The sequence below is a fragment of the Anguilla rostrata genome, chromosome 3 (assembly GCF_018555375.3).
Source record: "Anguilla rostrata isolate EN2019 chromosome 3, ASM1855537v3, whole genome shotgun sequence".
In the NCBI taxonomy this organism is placed as follows: Eukaryota; Metazoa; Chordata; class Actinopteri; order Anguilliformes; family Anguillidae; genus Anguilla; species Anguilla rostrata.
The window spans coordinates 71,646,060-71,672,999 of NC_057935.1; the positions used below are offsets into that span (position 1 = coordinate 71,646,060).

At 45.8% G+C, this 26,940-nt stretch overlaps 1 protein-coding gene across 2 annotated transcripts in view; it reads right to left on the reverse strand.

Moving 5' to 3' along the window:
• The window catches only part of cacnb4a (calcium channel, voltage-dependent, beta 4a subunit), a 52,199-nt gene that overhangs the window by 12,502 nt on the left and 12,757 nt on the right, over positions 1-26,940 (reverse strand). For both annotated transcript variants that reach the window (XM_064329657.1, XM_064329656.1), the window contains 4 exons: positions 6,091-6,210; positions 5,621-5,743; positions 1,086-1,213; positions 520-596 (listed from right to left, as the gene is read on the reverse strand). In XM_064329657.1, the coding sequence (XP_064185727.1) occupies positions 520-596; positions 1,086-1,213; positions 5,621-5,743; positions 6,091-6,210 (448 nt within the window). The remainder of the gene's footprint in view (positions 1-519; positions 597-1,085; positions 1,214-5,620; positions 5,744-6,090; positions 6,211-26,940) is intronic.

Sequence of the window (26,940 nt, forward strand, 5' to 3'; positions counted from 1 at the left end):
GCATGCTAACGCATAGCGTAACCGCGGCATGCTAACGCATAGCGTAACCGCGGCATGCTAACGCATAGCGTAGCCGCGGCATTCCGGCAATGCTGCGACAGCGTTATCGCACCGTAGAAATGACACAGCGATGCGAGGGAAGGAAAAAAGGCTGCAGAGAAAGCCTTTTTTTCCTGTCATTGCAGACTTGGATCCTTTGCTCTGAAAAGCAACCCGGCCCCAGACGCACATGTACCAGGAGGCTAATTAATGCAAAACAACAACAGGCTGTACCATGGTGCTTTTACTGATTGTTGCCCTTACGGACAGTCCGGTTTTCTTTTTTCTTTTTTAGAGATTGAGGGGGGGTCTTAAGCGAGAGCCACTTAAAGGTGGGGTCCTGTAAACCAGAGACACATTAATCAGCTGCTCCCAGCAGGGGGCGCTTCTCTTGCTGCTGATCGGTCCCCGGGCCGCCGGACACCTGGGTCGGTCCGTCCGGGAAACGCACCCCCCCGACGCGGCTGTGGGTAGGCTCACCTGTAGAGGGAGGGTTCGGTCTGAAAGTGCCTGAAACCATCTCTCCTAGACTGGAGGAGGAATTCCCGCTGGACTTACTGCAGGGGCACAGGAAACAGTGAGAGCACAGCGTTATGGTGGACAGAGTCGCGCGTCGCGCGCGCGCGTCAGACTCCCGTCCCCAGGGGAAACAGCGCCACCACTTTTGAGTTCCCACCCGTTCATCAAATACTTCTTTTTCTTTTTAAAACCCGGAGTTTAAACATCTGATTGGAAAATTATTCTTACTTACGTGTGATTACTGGAAACATTAATTCTATAACCCCTAGGGGACTGGAGGTTCGAGAGAGATTAAGCATTCAGAATAGTTATAACTTATAAGAGAATTAGCGACCCACATCACTTACATTATGCCTTCAAAATAACAAAGACAAGAGGCAAGACAAGGACCCCATTGGCCCTTTTCATGGTGTGTGTGTGTGTGTGTGAGAGAGAGAGAGAGAGAGAGATTGAGAGAGACAGCTATCTAAGAGCACCCCAGTTGTGTAAGTGTAACAGAAGGAGGACCCCAGCACCCCCAGCCTTACCCGTGGAAGCGCCCCCTTTTCTGCTCCTGCTGAATGCGGATGTTCTCCAGCTTGAGAGGGCTGGGGATGAAGCCGATCTCACAGCCCTCCTTCACCAGGCGCCCGATCCACCAGTCATTACTGTACTTCTGCAGCCCAGCAGCGCAGCGGGGGGAAGGACACACAGGCACAAACACAGACACAGACACACAGACACACACACACAGACACACGGACACAGAGATAGACAGACACACAGATACACACACACAGGCAGACAGACACACAGACACACAGACACAAACACACACACACACACACACACACACACACACACACACAGACACAAACACACACACACAGACACACAGACACAAACACACACACACACGGACACAGAGATAGACAGACACACAGATACACACACACAGACAGACAGACACACAGGCAGACAGGCAGATACACACAGGCAGACAGGCAGACAAACATACAGACAGACAGGTAGACATACAGACAGAGACAGGCAGACAGGCATGCAGACACACAGAGACAGGCAGACAGACACAAGGACACACAGACACGGAGACACAGACAGACAGACACACAGATACATACACACAGGCAGACACAGAGAGAGACAGACAGACAGAGGTGATTTTCAGGCCTCTGGGCCTACTCTTGAAAGTGGTTGTCTCCACAACTGTACAATTATCTGCTCAACACACTTTCAGCTGTATAACTACATCTTTTGAGAGAGTATTAAATCTGTTCTAAAGGGGACTGAACCGGGCCGGGTGTCAAATAATAACCCTTTTTACACTCGGAACATGGTAAAATTCCAGCAGGCTACTGATCATTTTTAAAGAAACATCTATTTCCAACAATATTCAGGACATAATTCTTATGACTTTATGTTTTGGTTAGTAACATTTTCCATTAAAACTTCACAGGGATTTATTTTCTCAACGGGAGTGTTTTCTAATTTTACCAGAATCTAAAGTGTTAATGTTTTTTTGACCAAGGTCTGGATTGCACCAACAACAACCAAATAATAGTATACAGTAAGTTAAATATAGCAAACTACTGATAAAAACTAAAATGCTCCTATTACTTCAATGCCCTCCTTCTGAATATTAAGAACCAGCTCAGTGCATACCCTGAACAGCCAAACATCACCGTTACCAGCTACAATCTTAGGAGACTATCACAGTGATCTGTAGCACTGCTAGACAGAGACCACCAGCATGATTTCATTTCTGGTCACTAATTGATCTCTGACTGACCTTGGAAACCATATCAAACTGCCTGGCCTTGGCTGTGATAATGAACTGGTGGATTTCTGGGAACTGGGGCCTGTAACCCTGATCCTGAAGAGCCACCACACAAGTCTTCTGTTTTCAAAATCAGAAACCCAGTCTAGACCCACAAAACCAAGTAAAGAATTCAACCGCTTCAGTTTATAAATTAAGTAGCAAAACTCCCAGCCGAAATCTCTGTGGATCTCCAGGTCAGTATGTGCTTTAGAGAGACTGCGCATAGCACAGATGTGGAGGAAGTCGTCTCCGGATCAGCAAGGGTGAGAGGTGTGGGTGATGGTATGTAACAATCGCGGGGGAAGTGTGTGTGTGTGTGTGTGTGTGTGTGTGTGTGCCAGAAACTGTGCTTTCCAAACGGCTCGGTCCCTAAGAGGAAAGGTGTGGTATCTAGGCCAGTGTCTGAGGGCGGGAAGATTGATGAGCCATGGTACACCCGAGAGACCCCATCCTCCAGGAAAAGGGAGCTTTTGTTTTAGCAGGGGGAGTCAGTTATTACAGGTGCAGTGTGCATTGTGTGCGTGCAGGAAAAAGAGCTTTGTGGGCCTTTGTTCTGCCCTGTGTGTGTGTGTGTGTGTCCGTGTACATGTCCGTGTCTGTCTGTCTGTCTGTCCGTGTGTGTGTGTGTGTGTGTGGTGGTGGGGGGGGGGGGGGGGGGACCAGGGGCTATAATCCACTTTGGAACTACTTTCACACCAACCCGGGATCAAAAGGAAATACAGAAATCGCAGATGACAGGCATCACTTTAGGACAGTGTTTCTTAAACTGAGGGTGGAGACCCAAATGCCTCTAGTCATGCTAGTATGTGTATTTGATGGGTCCCTGAAAGTGCTCTAGGACGAAAGTAAATACACTCTTGTAATAAGTACACCCAGTACAGTGCAGGTAATACAAAAATAATAATAAACTGGTGAACTGCTTTAACAATATATCCCCTATTTAGAATGCCCTGTCACAAGTGCCAGGCCCATCCCATCGCTGTAAGGCCATCCCTGGATTCGGGACTGTGAGGTCTGGCGCGTGAGTCCTTTTAAAACTCAACCGCCTGCTTGTCTCCTGCTCCGCAATCTGCCAGCTGAGCCCCCGCAGCCACCCGGCAGGTCACTCGCTTTTTAAACATTTTCATTCACACTTAAAACAGCGAATTCATTAATCGCATCTCCTCGCAAAGAAATGTTTCACATTCACACGCTCTGTTTAGAACTCCGAAGCCTGGTTTATGCTTCATGGCACGACCCTTTCGACAAGGGTCGCATGACAGAAATGCCGAATTTTCAACGGAAAAAGTGTCCCGCAGCTCTAGAATTTTATGTCGCAGAACTTCATACTTTGTCGCGTTGACCGGACCGCCAAATGGAACACAGAAATTACTGTCATGGATACGTCATTATTTTCGGTCTGTCTGAGTGACCGACCACCTTTTCCCGTTTCCGTTTGATGTAGATATGTATTCCTCCCCTATTTCTCAGTCATTTTTTCACCGGGCGCCGCAATGTCCTCTCAGATATAAACAGTGGCAGTTTGGCGTCTCGTTACCATAGAGACCTTTGCAAAACGTGCCACACTTTCATTTGTGTAGCACGACACTCCTCGAAAGGGTCGTGCGAGGAAGTGTAAATCAGGTTTGAGGCACGGAACCTCGATCCTGGCAGGCATCAGTGACTTTAAACCAGTGGTGGTGTACCAGCTAACGCAGCTAAGGTTAGCAACCACAGTAAATTAAACATCACGGGGAAAAAGTCCAACATGATTCATTTCAAATATTTTCAAATATTTTACATTTATGTAGGCGTCAACTTCTGTTAACTTTTAAGTAGTATCCACCAAATTCACTCGCTCCGATGTCCCCACGCCCTGCAAAACTCCCGCCGCGACCAATAAGGTTAATAACAGTGAACGGTGCTTAGGCTAAAAGCCGGTAACAGTTTTTATGTTTTCGTGTTTTTATATTCTCACGTCTACAGAATGCCACCCACACCCTGTACGGGGAGCTCTACGGCTGAGTTTGTAAAATATTCCTGACATGCAGCGTAAATTCATTCCAAAATAGAGAGGAAAAAATAATATGAGCACGCGGTTTCCGCGGCACGTAAATACATCTTTACAGGTTGAGTTCACAACAGAAGACAAACAACAAATCTTACAAATATGTAAAAAGAAAGCTCAGGGTAAAATAAATGAGCTTATTGTAGAACAAATAAGGCTGGACAAGACAAAAATTTTCTCAAGATACAAAATCTATTCTTATAAAACTTAGGTTACGCGCATTAAAATTAGGAAGTAAGAACCGTTTTTAATGTAAGTAAATTTTATTGGAAAGCACTGGAAAGCACTTTGGCGCAACTCCTGTTGTTTTTAAATGTGCTATATAAATAAAAGTGACTTGACTTGACTTGACTATTGTAGGTCTGTCATTGTGTCTATTACTGTCCTGTTTTTGAGTTACTGTTCCGTACAAGGTCTTATTTTTTAGGTTTTGTGTGGACCCCAGGAAGAGTAATTTGTTGCATGTGATGAATGTTATGTGATGAATGTGGTGGATTTGATGAACGTGGTGAATGGAAGGCTCGGGAGAGAAGGACAGAGGGTGCTGCTGCAAGATCTTTCCAAGAGCAGGCTGTTTCAGAACCACGGACAGTGACAGTCTCACCCACAGACACACACACACAGCTGAGGCAGACCTGTGATGTGCCCAGGTGTGGCTTGGTGTCATGAATAGGCCCCATTTCTAAAGACTCTGTTCATGGCCACTGCCTGTTCATCCCCACATCCTGCACGTGCTGTTTATGCAAGGCAGCTATTATATTTTCATTATATTTCCCTGATTTCTGTCTTCGAGTCAAATTCAATTCCCCTGGTGGGATGGTACTGAGGCAAAGGCTACGTTGGGCCTATGATTGGTCCACCCTCGCTTCTCCTCATCCACATTTCTTATGTTCTTACTTTTTTTTTTTACTACAAAGCAGAGCCCTCTACAGCCAGTTCCCAATTATCTCATCAAGCCATGCCCCCCAGCCCAATGGTTACACCCCCATAATCCCATACTTACTGCCACGCTCCCCAGGCCCCCGCCCCCTCACTCACAGTCACCCCCCCCCCAAAAAAAAAAAAACCCACAAGCTTCCACTGGTACAATAGACTGAGCTACATGTGCTGTTACTCAGCAAGACAACTCCAGATGTAGCACTTTACAGGTGAGAGGTCAGGACAGGCCACTCCCCCTAGGGTTCCGGAGAGCCCACCTCTTTGATGTGCAGAAAGTCCTTGGCATCGAAAGAGATGGCGGTTCCCGCTACGGGGACGTCTTCGTCCAGGGCGCCACAGTAGCAGACGTTGGTCTTCACCGCAAAGGCCACAGCTTTGGCCTAGAGTGGAGAAAAGAGAGAGAGAGGCAGTGAGACGCAGACACACAACTGAAGAAATGCTGAGCAAATTAACGCAATTTTTCAGCCAAGAGGTAGAACTAGTTAGTAGAATCAGCCGGCTGAGTTAAAGGATGGAAAAAATACATGGCGGGACTTTAACTTTCTGAGCCCTGGACTTTCCACCTCTGGCAGTGAGTGTAGAGTTGGCAAAGTTAGCACAGTGATCAGAGAGTACAGAGTTAGCACAGTGAGCAGAGAGTATAGCGTTAGCACAGTGATCAGTGGGTAAAGGTGTGCAGAGCAGGTAGACTCTGAACTGTAGCTACAGAGAGGAGGCTCAGGCTCACCTTAGCCCTCTCAAGCTGTACGGCCGCTTGCTGCTCTCGCTCCTGCCTGCCTCCCTCCCGCTCTTCCTCCAGGGAGACATCTGAGTCAGATGGTCTGCTAGTGTAGGAATCAGCTGAACCCTGGAGGGGGGAGAAAGAACGGTCATCCTGGAGCACTTCAACCACACCATCACTTTACTACATCATCACCTCAACAGACCGTCACAGCAACACACCATCACCTCAACACACTGTCACCTCAACACACCGTCACCTCAACCACACCACCACCTCAACACACCGTCACATCACCACACCATCATCTCAACCACACCATTCATTCATCACCTCAACCACACTACCACGTCATCACGGCATCACCTCAACCACACCATCACCTCACCCAGTTGGTAGAGTGATTCACTATACGGCTGTAGAACCTTAAGCAAGGTATTCAGAGTGAGGCAAGACAGAACAGCTGTACAATGAAGAGTGTGTGTATGTGTGTGTGTGTGTGTGTATGATAACTACACCCCACTAATATCAACAGGATCTGTGATCTCTCAGCAGCACCAGCCTAGAACAGACACCAGGGAGCCCCTTAAAAAGCTTGCCCCCTGAATGAAATAAATATTCCAAAATCAGCTGCTACCTGCAAGGCTAATATACCCGCAGTTATGTAGTCACTCCGCCGTAGTCCCTCGACATAGTACAGAAAAGACTGAGTTATAAAATGCATTTCAAGTCTAAAAAAAATATAGCCTTTTATCCGATTATCCAGCTGAAATATAGGTGCTTTAACATGTCAATTTTAATTATTCTGGATGAGTGCAGTGATGACTCAGTGGCTTCCAAAGGACGTCAAACACAGCACATTAAAACACTTTTTTTACGCAAGTTCCTCCTGAAGGAAGTATTTACTTATTTTCCCCCGCGTGTGTCTAAGAAGCCAGCAAATCAAACCAACAGGAAAGCTTTGACTGGATAATTACAGAGTGCTCACTGGGAGACTGACACGCATACACAAACATACAACGACAAGCAGGATCATAGATCATACTCGCACTAGCTTAACGAGTGCCATCAGAGGTCGCAGGCCTCTAGTGGTGAGGCAGCGGTACTGCGCTCCCACTGTGATCAGGCAGATGTGCAGGCATTTGGGCCCCATGTGTGATGCCCTTTGGAGTGAGGGGTAACAGAGGCAAGCGTCCCCTCACTGGAGGGAACAGGAACCAGGTTCTGGGTTCTTGCGGTGTAACGGCAGCAGGAGGAGGACTGCCATGCGCCCACACCGCTGACGACCGGCGAGTGGCGGCGGCGATGGCACAGAGACACGGGCGCCACACGATGAAAGCCCCTCCCAACCACCCAACCCCCCGGCTCGCTGACGGAGGCAGAAAAGGGCTGCGAAAGGAGAAGCCCCCACCGACTCCCCCTCCCCCCCCACCACTGAGGGCCCAGCCAGTGAATTAAATCCAAATAATCAAATTGGAAACAACATTAACCGGAGTCAGGGGAAAAAAAACCACCGTGCGGGTCAATAGCGCATTAGGAGAAGAGAAAGTCCTGCAGTCTGCTAAAAACCCTGGCGACAGGTGCTGCACAGCACTTTCACTCCCCCCGGGACAGGCCCGTCTCCGGCCCGGTGCCGAAAACATCCCCACTCATACCCGCTCTTAAACATCCCTGCTCATATCCACTCTTAAACATCTCTGCTCATACCCACTCTTAAACATCTCTGCTCATACCGCTCTTAAACATCTCTGCTATATCCGCTCTTAAACATCTCTGCTCATATCCTCCACTCTTAAACATCTCTGCTCATATCCTCCACTCTTAAACATCTCTGCTCATACCCGCTCTTAAACATCCCCACTCATACCCGCTCTTAAACATCTCTGCTCATATCCGCTCTTAAACATCTCTGCTCATATCCACTCTTAAACATCTCTGCTCATATCCTCCACTCTTAAACATCTCTGCTCATATCCACTCTTAAACATCCCCACTCATACCCGCTCTTAAACATCTCTGCTCATATCCACTCTTAAACATCTCTGCTCATATCCACTCTTAAACATCTCTGCTCATATCCGCTCTTAAACATCTCTGCTCATATCCTCCACTCTTAAACATCTCTGCTCATATCCTACACTTAAACATCTCTGCTCATACCGCTCTTAAACATCTCTGCTCATATCCTCCACTTAAACATCTCTGCTCATATCCTCCACTCTTAAACATCTCTGCTCATATCGCTCTTAAACATCTCTGCTCATATCCTCACTCTTAAACATCTCTGCTCATATCCTCCACTCTTAAACATCTCTGCTCATATCCGCTCTAAACATCTCTGCTCTATCCGTCTTAAACATCTCTGCTCATATCTCCGCTCTTAAACATCTCTGCTCATATCCTCACTCTTAAACATCTCTGCTCATATCCTCCACTCTTAAACATCTCTGCTCATATCCGCTCTTAAACATCTCTGCTCATATCCTCCACTCTTAAACATCTCTGCTCATATCCTCCACTCTTAAACATCTCTGCTCATACCCGCTCTTAAACATCTCTGCTCATATCCACTCTTAAACATCTCTGCTCATATCGCTCTTAAACATCTCTGCTCTATCCGCTCTAAACATCTCTGCTCATATCCGCTCTTAAACATCTCTGCTCATATCCACACTTATACATCTCTGCTCATATCCTCCATCTAAACATCTCTGCTCATATCCACTCTTAAACATCTCTGCTCATATCCACACTTAAACATCTCTGCTCATATCCACACTTAAACATCTCTGCTCATATCCACTCTTAAACATCTCTGCTCATATCCACACTTAAACATCTCTGCTCATACCTCCACACTTAAACATCTCTGCTCATACCCACTCTTAAACATCTCTGCTCATATCCGCTCTTAAACATCTCTGCTCATATCCTCCACTCTTAAACATCTCTGCTCATAGCCTCCGCTCTTAAACATCTCTGCTCATATCCACTCTTAAACATCTCTGCTCATATCCGCTCTTAAACATCTCTGCTCATATCCTCCACTCTTAAACATCTCTGCTCATAGCCTCCGCTCTTAAACATCTCTGCTCATATCCACTCTAAACACTCTGCTCATATCCGCTCTTAAACATCTCTGCTCATATCCTCCACTCTTAAACATCTCTGCTCATATCTCACTCTTAAACATCTCTGCTCATATCCTCCACTCTTAAACATCTCTGCTCATATCCGCTCTTAAACATCTCTGCTCATATCCTCCACTCTTAAACATCTCTGCTCATATCCTCCACTCTTAAACATCTCTGCTCATATCCTCCACTCTTAAACATCTCTGCTCATATCCGCTCTTAAACATCTCTGCTCATATCCGCTCTTAAACATCTCTGCTCATATCCTCCACTCTTAAACATCTCTGCTCATATCCTCCACTCTTAAACATCTCTGCTCATATCCGCTCTTAAACATCTCTGCTCATATCCGCTCTTAAACATCTCTGCTCATATCCTCCGCTCTTAAACATCTCTGCTCATATCCTCCACTCTTAAACATCTCTGCTCATATCCTCCACTCTTAAACATCTCTGCTCATATCCGCTCTTAAACATCTCTGCTCATATCCTCCACTCTTAAACATCTCTGCTCATATCCTCCACTCTTAAACATCTCTGCTCATACCCGCTCTTAAACATCTCTGCTCATATCCACTCTTAAACATCTCTGCTCATATCCGCTCTTAAACATCTCTGCTCATATCCGCTCTTAAACATCTCTGCTCATATCCGCTCTTAAACATCTCTGCTCATATCCACACTTATACATCTCTGCTCATATCCTCCACTCTTATACATCTCTGCTCATATCCTCCGCTCTTAAACATCTCTGCTCATATCCTCCACTCTTAAACATCTCTGCTCATATCCTCCACACTTAAACATCTCTGCTCATATCCACTCTTAAACATCTCTGCTCATATCCTCCACTCTTAAACATCTCTGCTCATATCCTCCACTCTTAAACATCTCTGCTCATACCCACTCTTAAACATCTCTGCTCATATCCACTCTTAAACATATCTGCTCATATCCTCCACTCTTAAACATCTCTGCTCATAGCCTCCGCTCTTAAACATCTCTGCTCATATCCACTCTTAAACATCTCTGCTCATATCCGCTCTTAAACATCTCTGCTCATATCCTCCACTCTTAAACATCTCTGCTCATATCCTCCGCTCTTAAACATCTCTGCTCACATTGTCCACATGCTGAAATACTGAAATACTGAAATAAAAGGTCTGTTGAAAGGAGGTTGATGCTCATTCATGCAACTGTAACTTAAGGAACCACAAAATCAATTTTCAATTTTCAGTTTCAATTTTCAACTTTAAAGTGAATCATTTTCATCTTTTCAACCTGATGTGTATATATATATATATATATTGCTCTCCACACAGTATGTGAAGGTGTGACTACACAGGACAGGTCCCCCAGCTCTTCATCCATGAAACAATAGAAAACTAATTAATGAAATGAATCTGAAAAGAAGCACAAGGCAGCCTCGTCCTTGGACATGTCTCCCCGGGCACACAGGACATCCTGAGCAGTGAGAGGGACGCGTGTTAGATCTGGCAGGCAAAGCGCTCTCTCTCATTCTCCACGCAGCTGCTCTTCACCGCAGAGCTCTATTGAACACGGTGGCGATAGAGCCCTTTGATCCCGGAATCAAAAGAGTCCTCACAAAGCCAAGCCCGACGCCATGAAGGCCAGACCCAAAAAAACACCCCACCCCACCGTCGCCCCTGTCCCAGGACTCTTTGAACCAGCGGGACAAATCCATGCTTCCGCTGATGATGCACACACTGTCACGTGCCCGCTTACAGGGAGCAGCTATTTTGAGGGTGCACACAAACACACACACACACACACACGTGCACTCAGTATAGGGCTGTGGTGTTCAGGGTAGTGGTCTCTGGAGTGTAGGGCAGAAGTGTTGAGGTTGAGCGCACTAGTCTCTGGATTATGGGGCTGTGGTGTTCAGGTTCAGGGCAGTGGTCTCTGGTGTATAGGGCCATGGTGTTGAGGTAGAGGGTAGTGGTCTCTGGAGTATAGAGCTGTAGTGTTCAGGGCTGTGATGTTGAGGTTCAGGGTAGCATAGGGCAGTGGTGTTCAGGGCAGTGGTGTTGAGGTTCAGGGTAGTGGTCTCTGGTGTATAGGGCCGTGGTGTTGAGGTTCAGGGCAGCATAGGGCAGTGGTGTTCAGGGCAGTGGTGTTGAGGTTCAGGGCAGCATAGGACAGTGGTGTTCAGGGCAGCTGTGTTGAGGTTCAGGGCAGCATAGGGCAGTGGTGTTCAGGGCAGTGGTGTTGAGGTTCAGGGTAGTGGTCTCTGGTGTATAAGGCTGTGGTGTTGAGGTTCAGGGCAGCATAGGGCAGTGGTGTTGAGGTTCAGGGCAGCATAGGGCAGTGGTATTCAGGGCAGTGTTGTTGAGGTTCAGGGTAGCATAGGGCAGTGGTGTTGAGGTTCAGGGCAGTGGTGTTCAGGGCAGTGGTGTTGAGGTTCAGGGTAGCATAGGGCAGTGGTGTTGAGGTTCAGGGTAGCACAGGGCAGTGGTGTTGAGGTTCAGGGCAGTGGTGTTGAGGTTCAGGGCAGCACAGGGCAGTGGTGTTGAGGTTCAGGGCAGCACAGGGCAGTGGTGTTGAGGTTCAGGGCAGTGGTGTTGAGGTTCAGGGTAGCATAGGGCAGTGGTGTTGAGGTTCAGGGTAGCATACGGCAGTGGGGTTGAGGTTCAGGGTAGCATAGGGCAGTGGTGTTCAGGGTAGCATAGGGCAGTGGTGTTGAGGTTCAGGGCAGTGGTGTTCAGGGCAGCACAGGGCAGTGGTTAAGGATACTGTACCTAGGCAGCTCCAGTAGTAATCTGGCTGTATCAGCGCAGGAGGCTGCCAGGGAAATAAGTACTCTAATGCAGAAAGGGAGCAGTGCTCCGGCCTACAGGCTCCTAATTGCTGGACACAGCAGCAAATCTCCAGTAAGCGTTCAAACAATACTTATTGACAAGGCCATCCGATGGCATGATGTACGGGCATTAGGCTGATAGAAAATTCCTGATCAAATCATCTTTCGCATATTTCATCCAGCAAAGTACACTGTATTTTTTTTATCTCTCTCTCTCTGTATCTCTCCCTCTCTCTCTCTTTCTCTCATTCCTCTGCTCCACACACATACTCACACACCACAACAGAGCCTGTCAGTGGAGCTGTACGCCCCCCCCCCCCCCCCCCCATCCCCTCTCATGCAACATCTCATTGGCTGCTCGGAAAAATCTGGAATGCTCCACCTATTCACTCCAGAGAGGGAGAGGGAGAGAGAAACAGAGAGGAAGAGAGAAAGAGGGCAAGATAAAGATGCAAAAAAGGACAGAGAGCAGGATAGAGAGAAAGAGAGAGAGAAGGATGGAGAGGGTGCAGCAGGGGAGTAGGGCGTGCTCCTGCAGAAGCAGCTGTTAGGGAAGTACACCTGCCACCAGCACAGTGCTCCCCTGAGCCCGACACACCGAGCCAGCTGCATGGGGGGGGGGGGGGTGGCCTGGAGGGGCGGAGTCAACGCAGTTATACATCACGGAAATCCAGCATGGCTGCACTCTGACGCTGAGGTCACTGAAACCATGAATGACCGCATGGCAACGGCACGTGTTCTCATGGTAACGGAGATGGATGCTGGCTACAGGGGAGTGCGTTGCTATGGCCAGGGCTGCAGCTATGAAGTCTGAGGCGCAGGACAAAATATGTTCACTCAATACCTTAAAAATAGATACACCCCATTTCCTGGGCCCCCCTCGGGCCTGGGACAAGGTGTCCCAGTGACCCCCCGTCCCCCCCCCGCCCCAAAAACAGAGACTCAGACCAAGCCCCCCTCCGGCCAGACACCATCCTCCGGCAGGGAGAAGGGTTTCGGTGCGGGGGCCAGGTTGTGCCCTGCCCATATCAGGCAATGCCTGTCAGGAGGACGCTCTGGACGATGTCACCCGCCACTAAGCCACTCGAGAGAAGCCCCGCCCCCTTCCCTCAGCACCACGGCCGGGGTCATGTGACCACGGTTACTTACATAAGGCACGGGGAAGGACGGGAGCCCGACAAGAGCAGCCAGCGATGACATCACATCCCTGCCTGATGCATCTGCCTGCTTCTCTCTCTCTTTCTCTCTCTCGCTTGCCCCTCTCTCTGTTTCTCTCACTCCCCCCTCTCTCTATCGCTACCTCTTTCTCTTTCACCCTCCCTCACTCTCTCTTTATCGCTATCTCTCTCTTCTCTCACTCTCTCTCTATCGCTACCTCTCTCACTCTCACTCCCTCTCTCTCATTCTCTCTCTCTATCGCTCTCTCTCTATCGCTACCTCTCTCACTCTCACTCCCTCTCTCTCATTCTCTCTCTCTATCGCTCTCTCCAGCTCGATCCATTTCTCTCGCACCCTCTCTTGCTGTTTCTCGGTCTGTACCTCTCTCCTACTCTCTCTGTTGCTCTCTCTTGCTCTTTCTCTGTCTCTCTCTCTCTCCTCACAGACAGTCCGCACACACCGTGCGTTGTTCTGTAGGACGCTACTCTCAGCAGTGTCACTTCCTGTTCAGTAGTTTTCCCAGGGTAATTATCCCGCTGTATCACGTTCATAGTTAGAAAGACTACAAACCTGCCACCCTTTACAGGTATTACCATAGATTTGTTATCACTGGGAGTGGAACCATCAAAGCTTGGCCTTATTTTTAAAAAATACAGTCGACAACTTTCTCTAACTTCACACAATAACACTGTCTTTCAACAGTTTCAGTTTTTCTTTTAATCATAACTCACATCTCCATTTCAAATCGCAGCTGCACCACTACACAACGACCTTTATTTCACTTTCTCTGTGCGAATGCCGGAGCAAGTTCACACTATACTGAAATTTATTCAGGCCCAAACTCATTATCGCTGCCAATCTTAACACAAAGTCTATATGTTCCATATGAAGAGCACTGCATTCTCTCGTCTGTTGAAATAAGTCCTCTAGCAGTGTCTGTACTGCCAGCCAATAACAAGCTACTTGTAGAATAATTAGTTATGGACCATTTTTAATGTGGAGGCATTGTTTTGTTAAGGAGGCCCATTGTGACTATATACTGCTGAGGATATCTATGAATGAAATGTAATGTAATATGACAGCATAAAGTGTGCTCTAATATGGGCAAAACAAGCTGCGTCGTGTCAGGTTTTCACTGTTCTATTTTAAGCTTAATTCAGCTCAGGTTTATTATGCTACTGCTGTTTAAAGTGAACTACATCTTTCAGAGCTAAGTGTGTGGAGTTTCTATGGCTTATTTCAGATAGAGAGTGCTAAGCAGTCTATAATACTATCACATGGCGCATGATGCCTGCCAAAATGGCTCCTGTACGGCACATACATATATATATATATATATATATATATATATATATATATATATAAAAAAGAAAAAGTTAATAAAAACTGTCAGAAGATCCAAAGGGTCAATTGCAGTGTGCTTAACTGCAGTTTAAACCAGAGGCCAAAACCTCTAGACCACAGCCCTGCATATCAAGTGGAACAGATATCCAAAGCTGTGGAATAAGAATTAGCTGTTCCAGTTCTACTCCAGTTCTACTTCAGTAATGTGGTCTAGAGGTGTGAACCTGAGGTTTAAACTCCAGCTAAGTGCACTGCAGTTGACCCAATATGTCTTGTCTCTCTGTTGCCTTTTGCACCTGGGTAACAGTGAATCCAGTCAAAACATAATTGTGTTTTGTTTTTATTCCAGAATCCAAAGGTGCGAGGAATTCATCTGCTTTCAGGATGGAATCGCGCTGAATGTTTTTAAGAGGGAGCTTAAAGACTCAAATGTTTTGGCACAAGGCCTTCATCAGCTAAAATGGTGTTATGCGCTGATGTCAGTCTTATATAAGCGCAGGTTTTCAAGCTAATTAGATGATCTTCCAATCAGCGCCTCTGTTTTCCAGTAGGCAGTTGGAATGGCTGAGATCCTTTCACTGACGAACACACTGCGCTGAAACGTTTGAATCTCTCAGCTTCCCTTTAACTAAGAGTGTGAATCAGTCCTTAATGCTGAGTGTGAATCACTCCTTAATATAGGAATAGTAAACAACACATAAAGAGCAGGAAATGTTCTCACTTAAATGCTGACAAACTATGGTTGCTTTACAGTACATACACATATGTTCTGGACCACAGATACTCAGATCTGGCCCTCAGGACCATTCGTACCACTGGTCTTCTTTTCTACCTGATAAGAGATTTATTGATTATTGCCACAGATTGGCCAGAAATTTAAATCAGTCCTGATTAAGGGTGGGGGGGGGGGATGAAAACCACCAGCACAACGGGCCTTGGGGGCCAGATTTGAGTATCACTGCTTTAGACAAAGTTACCAAATGTAAATATTCAGATTTTCAAGCCGCAATCCACATTCAAATAAAGGAGGACATAAGGCATGGATAATCAAGCCCAGCCAGCTATCACAGGCTGCTTAATCAAACCCCGCAATCTATGCTGCACAAGAAACATCACTGACAGCTCATTGTATTACTTGCTTATTAATAAATTGTTATATTGATTACCAATATTATTGCACACATAAAGCCTTAATTACAACTAAAGAGAGTGACAGGAAGCCCTCTTTTCCTCATTTGTATTGGTGAATAAATGATAACAATAAGCGCCTAAAATAGGGCTGCCCAACCCTGTCCCAGGTGAACTACCGTCCTGTAGGTTTTCATTTCAATCCTAATTTGGCACACCTGATTCTACTAATTAGGAACTCAAAGAGATCTCTAGCTGTTGAATGAGGTGTGCTTTGTAACGTTGGAGTGAAAACCTACAGGACGGTAGATCTCCAGGAACAGGGTTGGGCAGCCCTGCTCTAGCTGTTGAGTGAGGTGTGCTTTGTTAGGTTTGGGGTGAAAACCTACAGGATGGTAGATCTCCAGAAACAGGGTTGGGCAGCCCTGCTCTAGCTGCTGAATGAGGTGTTGAATTAAAATCTTAAGTATACTGACTCATGCATGCTGGCAGGGTCTTGTGACGGAGCAGTGAGATGTCCAGGACTGTGAGTGATTGGAGCACGGTGCCAGATTAGAACCTGCTGGTTATGAGCAGCACAGATGGTGAGTGGCAGGTTGCTGACTAAGTCCCGCCCCCAAACCCATCCTCAGTATCACACAGGAAGGTGTTTTTTTTCATTTTCCCCCAGTGTGGTATTCAGGCTGAATCACCACCCAACCTGTGCCCAACCATGTCTGTGACTAATGGGGGTGACGTCTGCTAGTGTAACATTTCATTCAAGCTTCGTGCCATTATGATAAATTAATCAAACTTGTTCCAAAAAACTTTTGATAAATAACTACACCTTCAGAATGTACTTCACTAGGGACTCGTTGGGGGTGTCGTGCATGACTACCTACAGTGATCACTGCAATGGGAGGCTGCATGGAGTAGTTATTGGATTTTCTAAAATCAGTCAGGTTCTAGAACCCTGCTTCAGTCACAGCAGTGATTGTGAATACTACAATTCAGTAACAGCTATTGTAAACATATTTGATCTTACACTAAAGGACTGCAGAGAGTGACACTAGACACGCAATGGGAGCCATGCATTGTGACATGTGATTGGCTGTAGCATTACCCTCAGGAGGAGGGAGCTGACTAGCTGGGCATAACCGGCTGCATTACACAGCAGCAAAATCAAAGCTATTTGCCAGCAAACTGAGGAAAGTTTGCTGTGGCAGATGGGAAGAAACCCAGGATGACCAATGACCCAGGCTCAAGGGGGATCTGCGGATATCGCAGTGACGGGGTGATCCCATTTGAGGCAAAAAGAAAACAGGGACCAAAAGGTGTCAAACAAGCCAAATTAATTTTTCTTGGTATTTCTAATTATGACTGTAGGCTGAACTCCAGCTCTGTAAGGTAAGATTTAGTCCAGACTGTAGGCTATGCCAGAGCTTCACTAGGACCAATATACTTTAATTTGTCTAAAAAATTAATGCACAAATATGGTGATACATTTATTTTGACCCTCGTAATGCTTTCCTATAGAGGAATGCTCGGTGGCTTTTAAATAGAGGGAGGCGGCTGGTGTGCAGACAAGCCCTCATGTTCAGCACAGACTGCGTTATCTCTCCACAACCACAGAACCACTGGGTATCTCTCCGACCACTCAAGACCAAAGGGTCACAGATAACCTACTCTGGAATTTAACCCCCTTTCGAAGAGTAGGTTTGTTTTAGAATGTTTTCCCCCCCCAGAATTCTAAGTCAGCGTTCTAGAACTCCGCTGCTTTCAGTTTACCGGCAGCGATTGTGACATCAGCACTAGAATGTTCAGTTGAGAACACTCCAATCACATATTTGTGACCTCACACCTTACAGGGTGAACTGGAACTCAGGATCCCTCCCGTCCCGTCCCGTCCACCGTACCGTTTTGAGAACCCCTGCCCTCTGTCTCTGCGCCCCGTTTGGCACAGGCAGCCAAACACCTTAATGTGCTCCTCGCTCACATCTACGGCAGCTGAAGTGGACCACTTCAGAGACGGCCTGGCTCAGCGTAAGCAGAGCCCGACGGGAGAGTTTCAGCGTCGCAGGGTGACTGTGTCCACTCACATGCCCAGAGCTGGACGGGGGCGGGTCCGTTTACTGCAAGGGGCAGGACGGGGAGCTTTGCCAATCTGCGCTAAGGGGCCGGCACATCTACCTAAGAAATATGGCTTCCCTCGAATGTTACACTAAGTACACTCAATTCATGCCATAATTGGTCTTTTATGGTCTCATTCTGGAGCAAGACACTAGATCTATAATAGCCATAATAATGTGAACGTTCATTTTCGAGGCACAAATGCAGCACAAAACAAAATATTTATTATAATCTCACACTGAACCACAGTAAAAATGAATGACTTATGATTTATCATTCAGGCCATTTATTGAGGTACTATCAGCAAGCAATCATTTGCTTTACACTGGACTCACACATACACACACACACACACGCACAACTAAACTCTCTCGCTTTCACACACACACATATACACACATAGAATAGGTATTCTGTCTATCTCACACACATACTTATACACATACACAGATAGCATAGCTACGCTCTCTTTCTCTCTCACACACACACACACATGCAAACACACACCCCACATGCACGCGCACGTGCACACACATACACATGCAAATACACACACACCCTACACGCACACACACCCCATACACACACATATACACACACACACACAAACACACCTCCCACACACACGCCCCACACACACACACACACACATCACACACACACACACACACACACACCTCCCCACACACACACACATACACATGCACACACACACACACACACACACACTGCTGCTAAGCTCATGGGAGGGAGGAAACATGCTTACACAGGGGCTGCTTGACGCGGGGGCCGGCCTGTGATGTATTGCTTTATTTTCTGCCCTATTCACCCATGAATTCCCCAGCAGCGCTGCTTCCCCGCGCAGAGCAGACCCGCCCGATCGCCCTCCCGCCCGGCGGGCGGGGCTCACTCCTGCGTGCCGAAAGATTCACGCTCGCTTTCTCTCTCTCTGAGGAGGGCTGTGGCCACACCTCCATTACACCCCCGACTGAAAGGGGTCCTGGTCAAACCACAGAGTAAACTGGAGCTGGATGCTGATCTGTGGGCTTCGTTCTTCCTATAAATTAAATTACGTCCGTTCCCATCATGCCTGTGATTGTGCTGCTGATAATACTCCAAACAACTTCAAGGTAGCCACTAATGAATGAGTTAATCTGATGATCAGATTGTATCCATGCAGCATAAATTAATCTGATGATCAGATTATATCCGTGAGGCTATAATGGAGACTGACAGCAAAGAGGGATTTATTATTTCTCATATTTGTGAGTCATATTTTACATATCGTCAGCGGCACCAAAAAACCTTGCATCTGCATTTTTTGGGTTTTGATACATTAATAAAAAACATGCATCTCCGGGTGAGAACTTTCAATGTTTCAAGGCTCTGTAATCAATTAAGCTTATTCAAAACACTATGTCTGTTAAAACTGCATAGTGTTTTAAATAATTATAACACTTTAATGATACTTTTTCTCAATTCCTCAAAACAGTTTTGGAGACACAATATTTTTTTTATGATGCCAACAATATTTGTAGGTGCTGTACAGAGAGTATAGAGATCAATGCCTACAGTATTGAAACTCCTTCCTGGAGCACTGTTGTGCATTGCCCACAGGGTATAATAATGCCATTGGCAAGCTCCAAGATTGACACCATAAAGCACCAATGCTTCAAATGCGGTTTTGTGGATGGAATTTTTTGCTGCTGAGCAAACTTGGGTCCTGTTTATGACAGAGCCACAAGCAGTAGGGTTTGCTGGCACTGAAGGAGAAAGTACTCAACACAGTAAAATGTTCAGTGTTAAATCAACTCTTACAGAGTTCATAAGTACATATGGTCCTTATTGGACTCATGAACACTTTGTTGGAGTTGAATTAACACTGGACATTAACACATTCTACTGTGAACTTACATCACTCTTCTTCTCTGTAGAAAAAGAAGCAGCAGGACATTTGGTGTGAGTGACAAAGACACTTGGCCAAAAAAAAAAAAAAAAGTTCTTGATGAGGAAATATCACAATCTCTGCCTGAACCAGACTTGGAGGGGGCGGGGTGGGGGGGGAGCGATGGGAGAGGGTCTGTCTAACAAACAAAGCTGGTCATAAAAGTTGTTAATATACAATCCCTAGAGTACCCAAACTAGGCCAAAAGCTCCAAACATTATATATAACCTTCCTAGCACATCATCAACAGATAATTCATCATCATCCTCTCTCTCTCCCTCTCTCTCTCTGTCTCATTCCCTCTCTCTATCTGTGAAATTCTCCATAATGAGTGCATTTCTTCAATCGCTTCCTCCTGGGTGGATACTGGGTTTTTGGGTCATGTGTTTCACAGGCCATTTTGATCACAGATCAGTCCCCTAAAGTCGCTAACAGTTCTAGAATACTGTGAGAGCCCCATTCAGGGCCCCATTCAGGATCCCATTCAGGGCCTCGTTCCGGATCCCATTCAGGGCCCCGTTCAGGATCCCATTCAGGATCCCATTCAGGGCCCCATTCAGGATCCCATTCAGGATCCCATTCAGGATCCCATTCAGGATCCCGTTCAGGATCCCATTCAGGATCCCATTCAGGGCCCCATTCAGGATCCCGTTCAGGATCCCATTCAGGATCCCATTCAGGGCCCCGTTAAGGATCCCATTCAGGGCCCCGTTCAGGATCCTGTTTCGTTTCTTCTGTTCAGGCCAGCACTGGATAAGGCTCGTGGGCACAAATGACAGTGCAAAGAACTTACTGAATTATTATTGCTCATATTATCATATTTGAGATGAGTACGATGATTATCGTTTTTAATTACCTCATTTATTTACATGCCAGATGCCTCGGGGCAGTAATGTGTTGGTAAATATCGCTGCAATGCAGAGAACAGGGCAAAAAAAAAAAAAAACTAAATTAGTGTGCCAGTACAGAAAAATAAAGCATAACAAGCACAGCACATTCCAGGACTGAACATAATTTACTCAGCCGATACTGATTAACGCAGAAAGAGAACGTCACGTAACAGTGAAACCGCATATAATTAGTAGACATTCCACTGGTGTTCATTTTAAACAGTGTGCAATAGAGTCGTTTTTTACCTGCCATTTAACGTTCACTTCCTGTACCATTTATTTTGCAAGAGCTTAGCTACCAAGCAGTACAACACATCCCAGTAGAAACTGGACTAGAACACATACAGTAACACAGTGATGTTTGGTTAATTCAGTTCTAACAGAGTTCATAGCAGTCTAATTTATGTACTCCGTAAGAATAAAATTTACCAGAGTTAACTGTTACTACAATACTGCTGTTGCTATATTAGGAGTATTGGATTGGCTGAGCCCTGTTGCCATGTGACGTGACTTTGGGCACTGCTTATGGGCAGATATTGCTCTGTATGGAGAGGTCATTTAGATTGGTCATAAATACTGCATTCACCGCAGTTACCACAGGCTAAAAAAGCCAATCACGTGAATATTTCCAGTTCACCTGTGACATTTTCTTTTCACAGGTGAATATTTTAATTCACGTGTGAAATTGTGATTTTCACATGCGAAAAGGCAAGTTTCACAGTTTCAGATTTTTTTTTTGTGAGGGATGACAAAGTGTGTTCTTCACACTTTACCAATTACCTGGAGACCACCAGTAGGAGGCAGATGCGCTTACTTTGCCCTCCAGTAAAGAGCAAACACAGACTGAGGACTTCGGCTGAATTTCCCTGCAAACGGTCTGATGGCCTGTAAATTACTGAGCAGCCTATCAGTGTTTTAGCACAAAAACCTTCACGGTCTCCTCGATAATTATCTGTTCAGCAGCACGAGCGTTGCGCACTCTGAGTCCTAGCCACCATCCTTTTAAATAACTAATTGTTATTTGCTGCCCTGTGATAAAAAATTCAATTTATAATCCAAGGTGCGAGGCAATAAAGAAAAGCAAACAAGAACGCAGCGCCATTCGTTAAAAACAAAGAAATGGCACCGCGCTATATTGCGTGTCAGTTTAAATTATGAAACCATCGCGAGAGTAATTTTCCATCGGCCTTGTGCATTAGATTAATGGCAGGGGAGAGGGCCCTGGGAGCTCCTTAAATATTCTGTAGGTTCCTGTTCGTCCCTGGCTGATAACGATGACACTAACGGGTTATGATGTCGCCGAGGTGATCTTGTTGGGCACAAGTCAGGAGAGTGTACGAACTGGAACACAACATGATTGGTGGATTCAAACTGGAACGCATCACGATTGGTGGAATCAAACTGGAACGCATCATTATTGGTGGATTCAAACGTACTCTTGGAGGGAACCCTATCTGCACAGACTGGAGCACGTTGAGTTTTAGTAATGTCAAATCACACTAATCAACGTTGAGCACCTATAACCTCCATGTTTCTTTAATAAAAATAATGATATAAAATCCTTAAACTGAATTATTTCATTTAATCAGCAAATGACCGTACACTGATAACGACTGCGAAATGACTTTAAAATGTAGCAATATGCTCTCTGTAATAATGCTGTGCCACACTGTCAGTGTCATTTAAACTCTGAAACTCTGGGAGCAGATTTATCATACCCCTAACACTGATGAGCCTTGCAGTCCCTTTTAATGAATGCTGGCTCGCCCTCAAGACATTTCTATGCCATTTTGATGCCAAACATATAAACACATTTTTTGGAACATATTACATTAGTCACCATGCCTCTTGCTTATTAAGCCAACAACCTTTCCACTTGTGATACATTTTTACATTAAATGTTTTTACAAAATCCAAAATGACTGCGTTCAGACTTAAACTGGGCACGTAACAACCAAACAAACGGGCAGATCTACAGAGAAACGACTTCTGTGAAGAATGACAGTACTTCAAGACCCGCTCCTGAGGAGGCTGTTTTTTTGCTTGTTTGTTTTTTAAGTTTAAAAATAGGTCGTATTGTCATGGGACAGGCACTATGACGAAGGCCTCTGATGGAATTATCCAGAAGCGGGTGCAAATGTGTGTGTGTGTGTGTGTGTGAGTGTGTGCGTGTGTGTGTGTGTGTGTGTGTGTGTGCGCGCGCGGAAGCAGAGGTCTTTTTTAGCTACCGTTAACTGGCATCGACTGGTATTAATGATCTTTCTGCCTCCGCAATGAGTGAATTGGGTCACGGTCAATGTGATGTACGACAACAGTACAACCAAATACAACATTATATTAACTTCCCAGAATCACCGGCACAGTGAATCCACAACAGTAAAAGCCACCGTTACTACCTAACAGAGGCTAGAGAAACAGTAGGGAGCTAATGCTAGCTAGCCAGCTACCCAGTCTCAGCTGGTTTGACAGCATAAGCCAGGACTTCCTATAAGTCCTTTTTTGTATTTTTCAGGAAGCAAACTACCATTTTGGTCCCATAAATATGACGTGCAACTTCGCTTTAAAAACGATGCGTAGCTTCGCTGACGTTCACTTTCAACAGCAACAAAAATGGCTGGAAAATTGCATGGAGGATATTTTTTGTATACTGCCCATTGCGTACTAAAGAAAACACACTAGACAGTATGCAGCATGCTTAGTAGACACTACATACTTTGAGGACGCAGTAGTGCAAAGGCTGAGTTGGACACGGCCCCTGAGTGCTTCAGTTTTACTGTCACTGTGCTTATCCACAGTGAGGCCTGGACGTGCTCTGCTTCACCTCTCACCCAGAGATCCAGGATCAGTCAGGGATCAGTGGAGCCAATCAGGAGTCCAGAGATCCAGTATCAGTCAGGGATTAGTGCTGCTCTGATAGGCTCCACACTGAGACCTGAGATCCAGTATCAGTCAGGGATCAGTGCTGCTCTGATAGGCTCCACACTGAGACCAGAGATCCAGTATCAGTCAGGGATCACTGCTGCTCTGATAGGCTCCACACTGAGACCAGAGATCCAGTATCAGTCAGGGATCACTGCTGCTCTGATAGGCTCCACACTGAGTCCAGAGATCCAGTATAGGTCAGGGATCACTGCTGCTCTGATAGGCTCCACACTGAGACCTGAGATCCAGTATCAGCCAGGGATCACTGCTGCTCTGATAGGCTCCACACTGAGACCAGAGATCCAGTATCAGCCAGGGATCACTGCTGCTCTGATAGGCTCCACACTGAGACCTGAGATCCAGTATCAGTCAGGGATCACTGCTGCTCTGATAGGCTCCACACTGAGACCAGAGATCCAGTATCAGCCAGGGATCACTGCTGCTCTGATAGGCTCCACACTGAGACCAGAGATCCAGTATCAGTCAGGGATCACTGCTGCTCTGATAGGCTGCACACTGAGACCAGAGATCCAGTGTCAGTCAGGGATCACTGCTGCTCTGATAGGCTCCACACTGCGTCCAGAGATCCAGTATCAGACACCTGACCGGAGGTGGAAGGTCCAGGGGTCAGAAAGTAAAAGCCCTGCCGTGCGTTACTTTGACCCATGAACTCAGCCAGCTGATTTCACCGATAACTTCTACCTCCTGGCTGAAGAATTGTGCTAAATTAGAAAATCCAGGCGATTGGAACAAAATACTGGGGAGGACTTTTTCTTTCTGAACCTGGACTTTCCACCTCTGCCCCTGACATACAGTAAAGCAGCTCAAATCTGGCCAGGTACGCCAGCAGCGCTGTAATGTTTCCTTCTCTACCTGATAGTTAATTGATTGATTAAAGCCACTGATTGGCCAGAGATTAGACTCACCTGGTGTCCCAGGTTTAAATCAGTCCTGATTAGGGGGAAGAATGAAAACCAGCAGCACCACTGGCCCGGAGGGTCAGATTTGAATATTCCTGCTCCAGAGCATCACAAATGAAGGGAGGTTGAAATCTGTCTTTTTACAATGATATGTAGTTCACCATTAAATTCTGTAACATGGTATTGCAGAGCAGGGAGCAGACATGAGGAATGTAATGTATTATATTTCAATGGAAAACTTGCACAGATGCACTAACAAATACCGGAACCCCTTCTGTATTTAAACAAGATTAGGAAACCTAGTATATGGCTGGACCTAGCACACGTGATCCGGCCGACCAATGGTGTAACTTCATAACTCGGCTGACCAATGGTGTAACTTCATCACTCAGTCACTCAGTCACAGACATTCGTGTTTGTAGGGCTGGCCCCGCTGTTGCGGCCCAGCCAAAAACTCTATTGCAAACATACATAGAGGCGACATAGCTCAGGAGATAAGAGCGGTTGTCTGGCAGTCCGAGGGTTGCCGGTTCGATCCCCCGCCCTGGGCATGTCGAAGTGTCCCTGAGCAAGACACCTAACCCCTTATTGCTCTGGTGAATTTGAGGCATCAATTGTAAAAGCACTTTGGATAAAAGAGCTATATAAATGCAGTCCATTTACCATTTACCATATAATTGGCAGCTTGCAAGATAAGTGAGGGGTTAAAAAGTGGATAAACCAAAAGAGCAGGGCTGCCCAACCCTGATCCTGGAGATCTACCGTCCTGTAGGTTTTCACTCCAACCTTAACAAAGCCACACCTCATTCAACAGCTAGAGATCTCCTTGAGCTGCTAATTAGTGGAATCGGGTGTGCCAAATTAGGGTTGAAATGAAAACCTGCAGGATGGCAGATCTCCAGGAACAGGGTTGGGCAGCCTTGTGTGAAAATGCAGTGTTTATCTCCACTCATAATGAAAAAGTTTATCCACTACTGGACAAACAATGAAATCTTTCCCCAGCTTTGCAGTGCACTTCTTGCTGAGTGGCTGTTCTGTTCTGGCCTAAAATACATTTTATTTTTGAAGAAGGTAAAATGTTCTTTCTTTCGTTTTATAAAAACAATCTATTTTTAATCCATTCAGCGTCTGAAGGCTGCTATACTTGGCCCGAAAACAAACAGTGAAAAGTCTCCATTAATTGAGTGACCCAGTTCATTTACCCCTAATAGACCAGCACTTTATGCCCGCTCATTAAAACGGACAATATTACGTTGAAAATAAACCTTTAAAAAGGCATTATTTCTACGTGGACATGGACAATTACTTTCATTAATGAGCTGAGGAGAAAATCTGAATACAGACAATGAGATTTCAGGGTCGTGAGTTCTAAAAAAACTAGCTGGACCTTTACTTTCAGACAAAATAATATAAACACTTGTACCTCTCTCAAAATAATACAGGCATAAGCACCAATAGTAGCTGTGCATATTTTCTTCAACAAAGGTACTCAAATCAAAAGGTAAAGCAAGGAAAACCAAGATAAAACTTTTCATTATTTCATATCTTCACATTTATTTTTGTGATTAATACAAGCCCAGTTTCTTCTCTCTTTAAGTAAACAAAAACAACAAAAAAAACAAAATAAATGCAATTATTTGATTTGTTTGTTATGATGAATGTGAATTAGATCTTACTTGTTCTTAATGTTGTAAAGCAAGACTATCTTGTTGGAGTAACATGTTTCTATCAACAGAGTTTGAATTATAGCCTCTTACAATCCTGTAAATGAAATTTAAATTCAGTAACAGTCATCATTTTTACCTTTACCATAGGCATCACTGACATGACGGTACTTCACATATCCTGACATTGGACTGACCACTCTGACTGCCTGACTGACTGACCACTGTGACTGCTCTTCCACTGTGACTGACTGACCACTGTGACTGCTCTTCCACTGTGACTGACTGACCACTGTGACTGCTCTTCCACTGTGACTGCCTGACTGACCACTGTGACTGCTCTTCCACTGTGACTGACTGACCACTGTGACTGCTCTTCCACTGTGACTGACTGACTGACTGACCACTGTGACTGACTGACTGACCACTGTGACTGCTCTTACACTGTGACTGACTGACCACTGTGACTTCTCTTACACTGTGACTGACTGACCACTGTGACTGCTCTTCCACTGTGACTGACTGACCACTGTGACTGCTCTTCCACTGTGACTGCCAGACCACTGTGATTGCCTGACTGACTGACCACTGTGACTGCTCTTCCACTGTGACTGCCAGACCACTGTGACTGACAGACTGACCACTGTGACTGCTCTTCCACTGTGACTGACTGACCACTGTGACTGCTCTGGTATCTCACCCTCCAGCCTCATAAACTAACTTCCACTGTCAACCCACAGTCATTCCATTACATTACATTACAGGCATTTAGCAGACGCTCTTATCCGGAGTTATTTTATTTTTACATAGCATTTCCTTAGCATC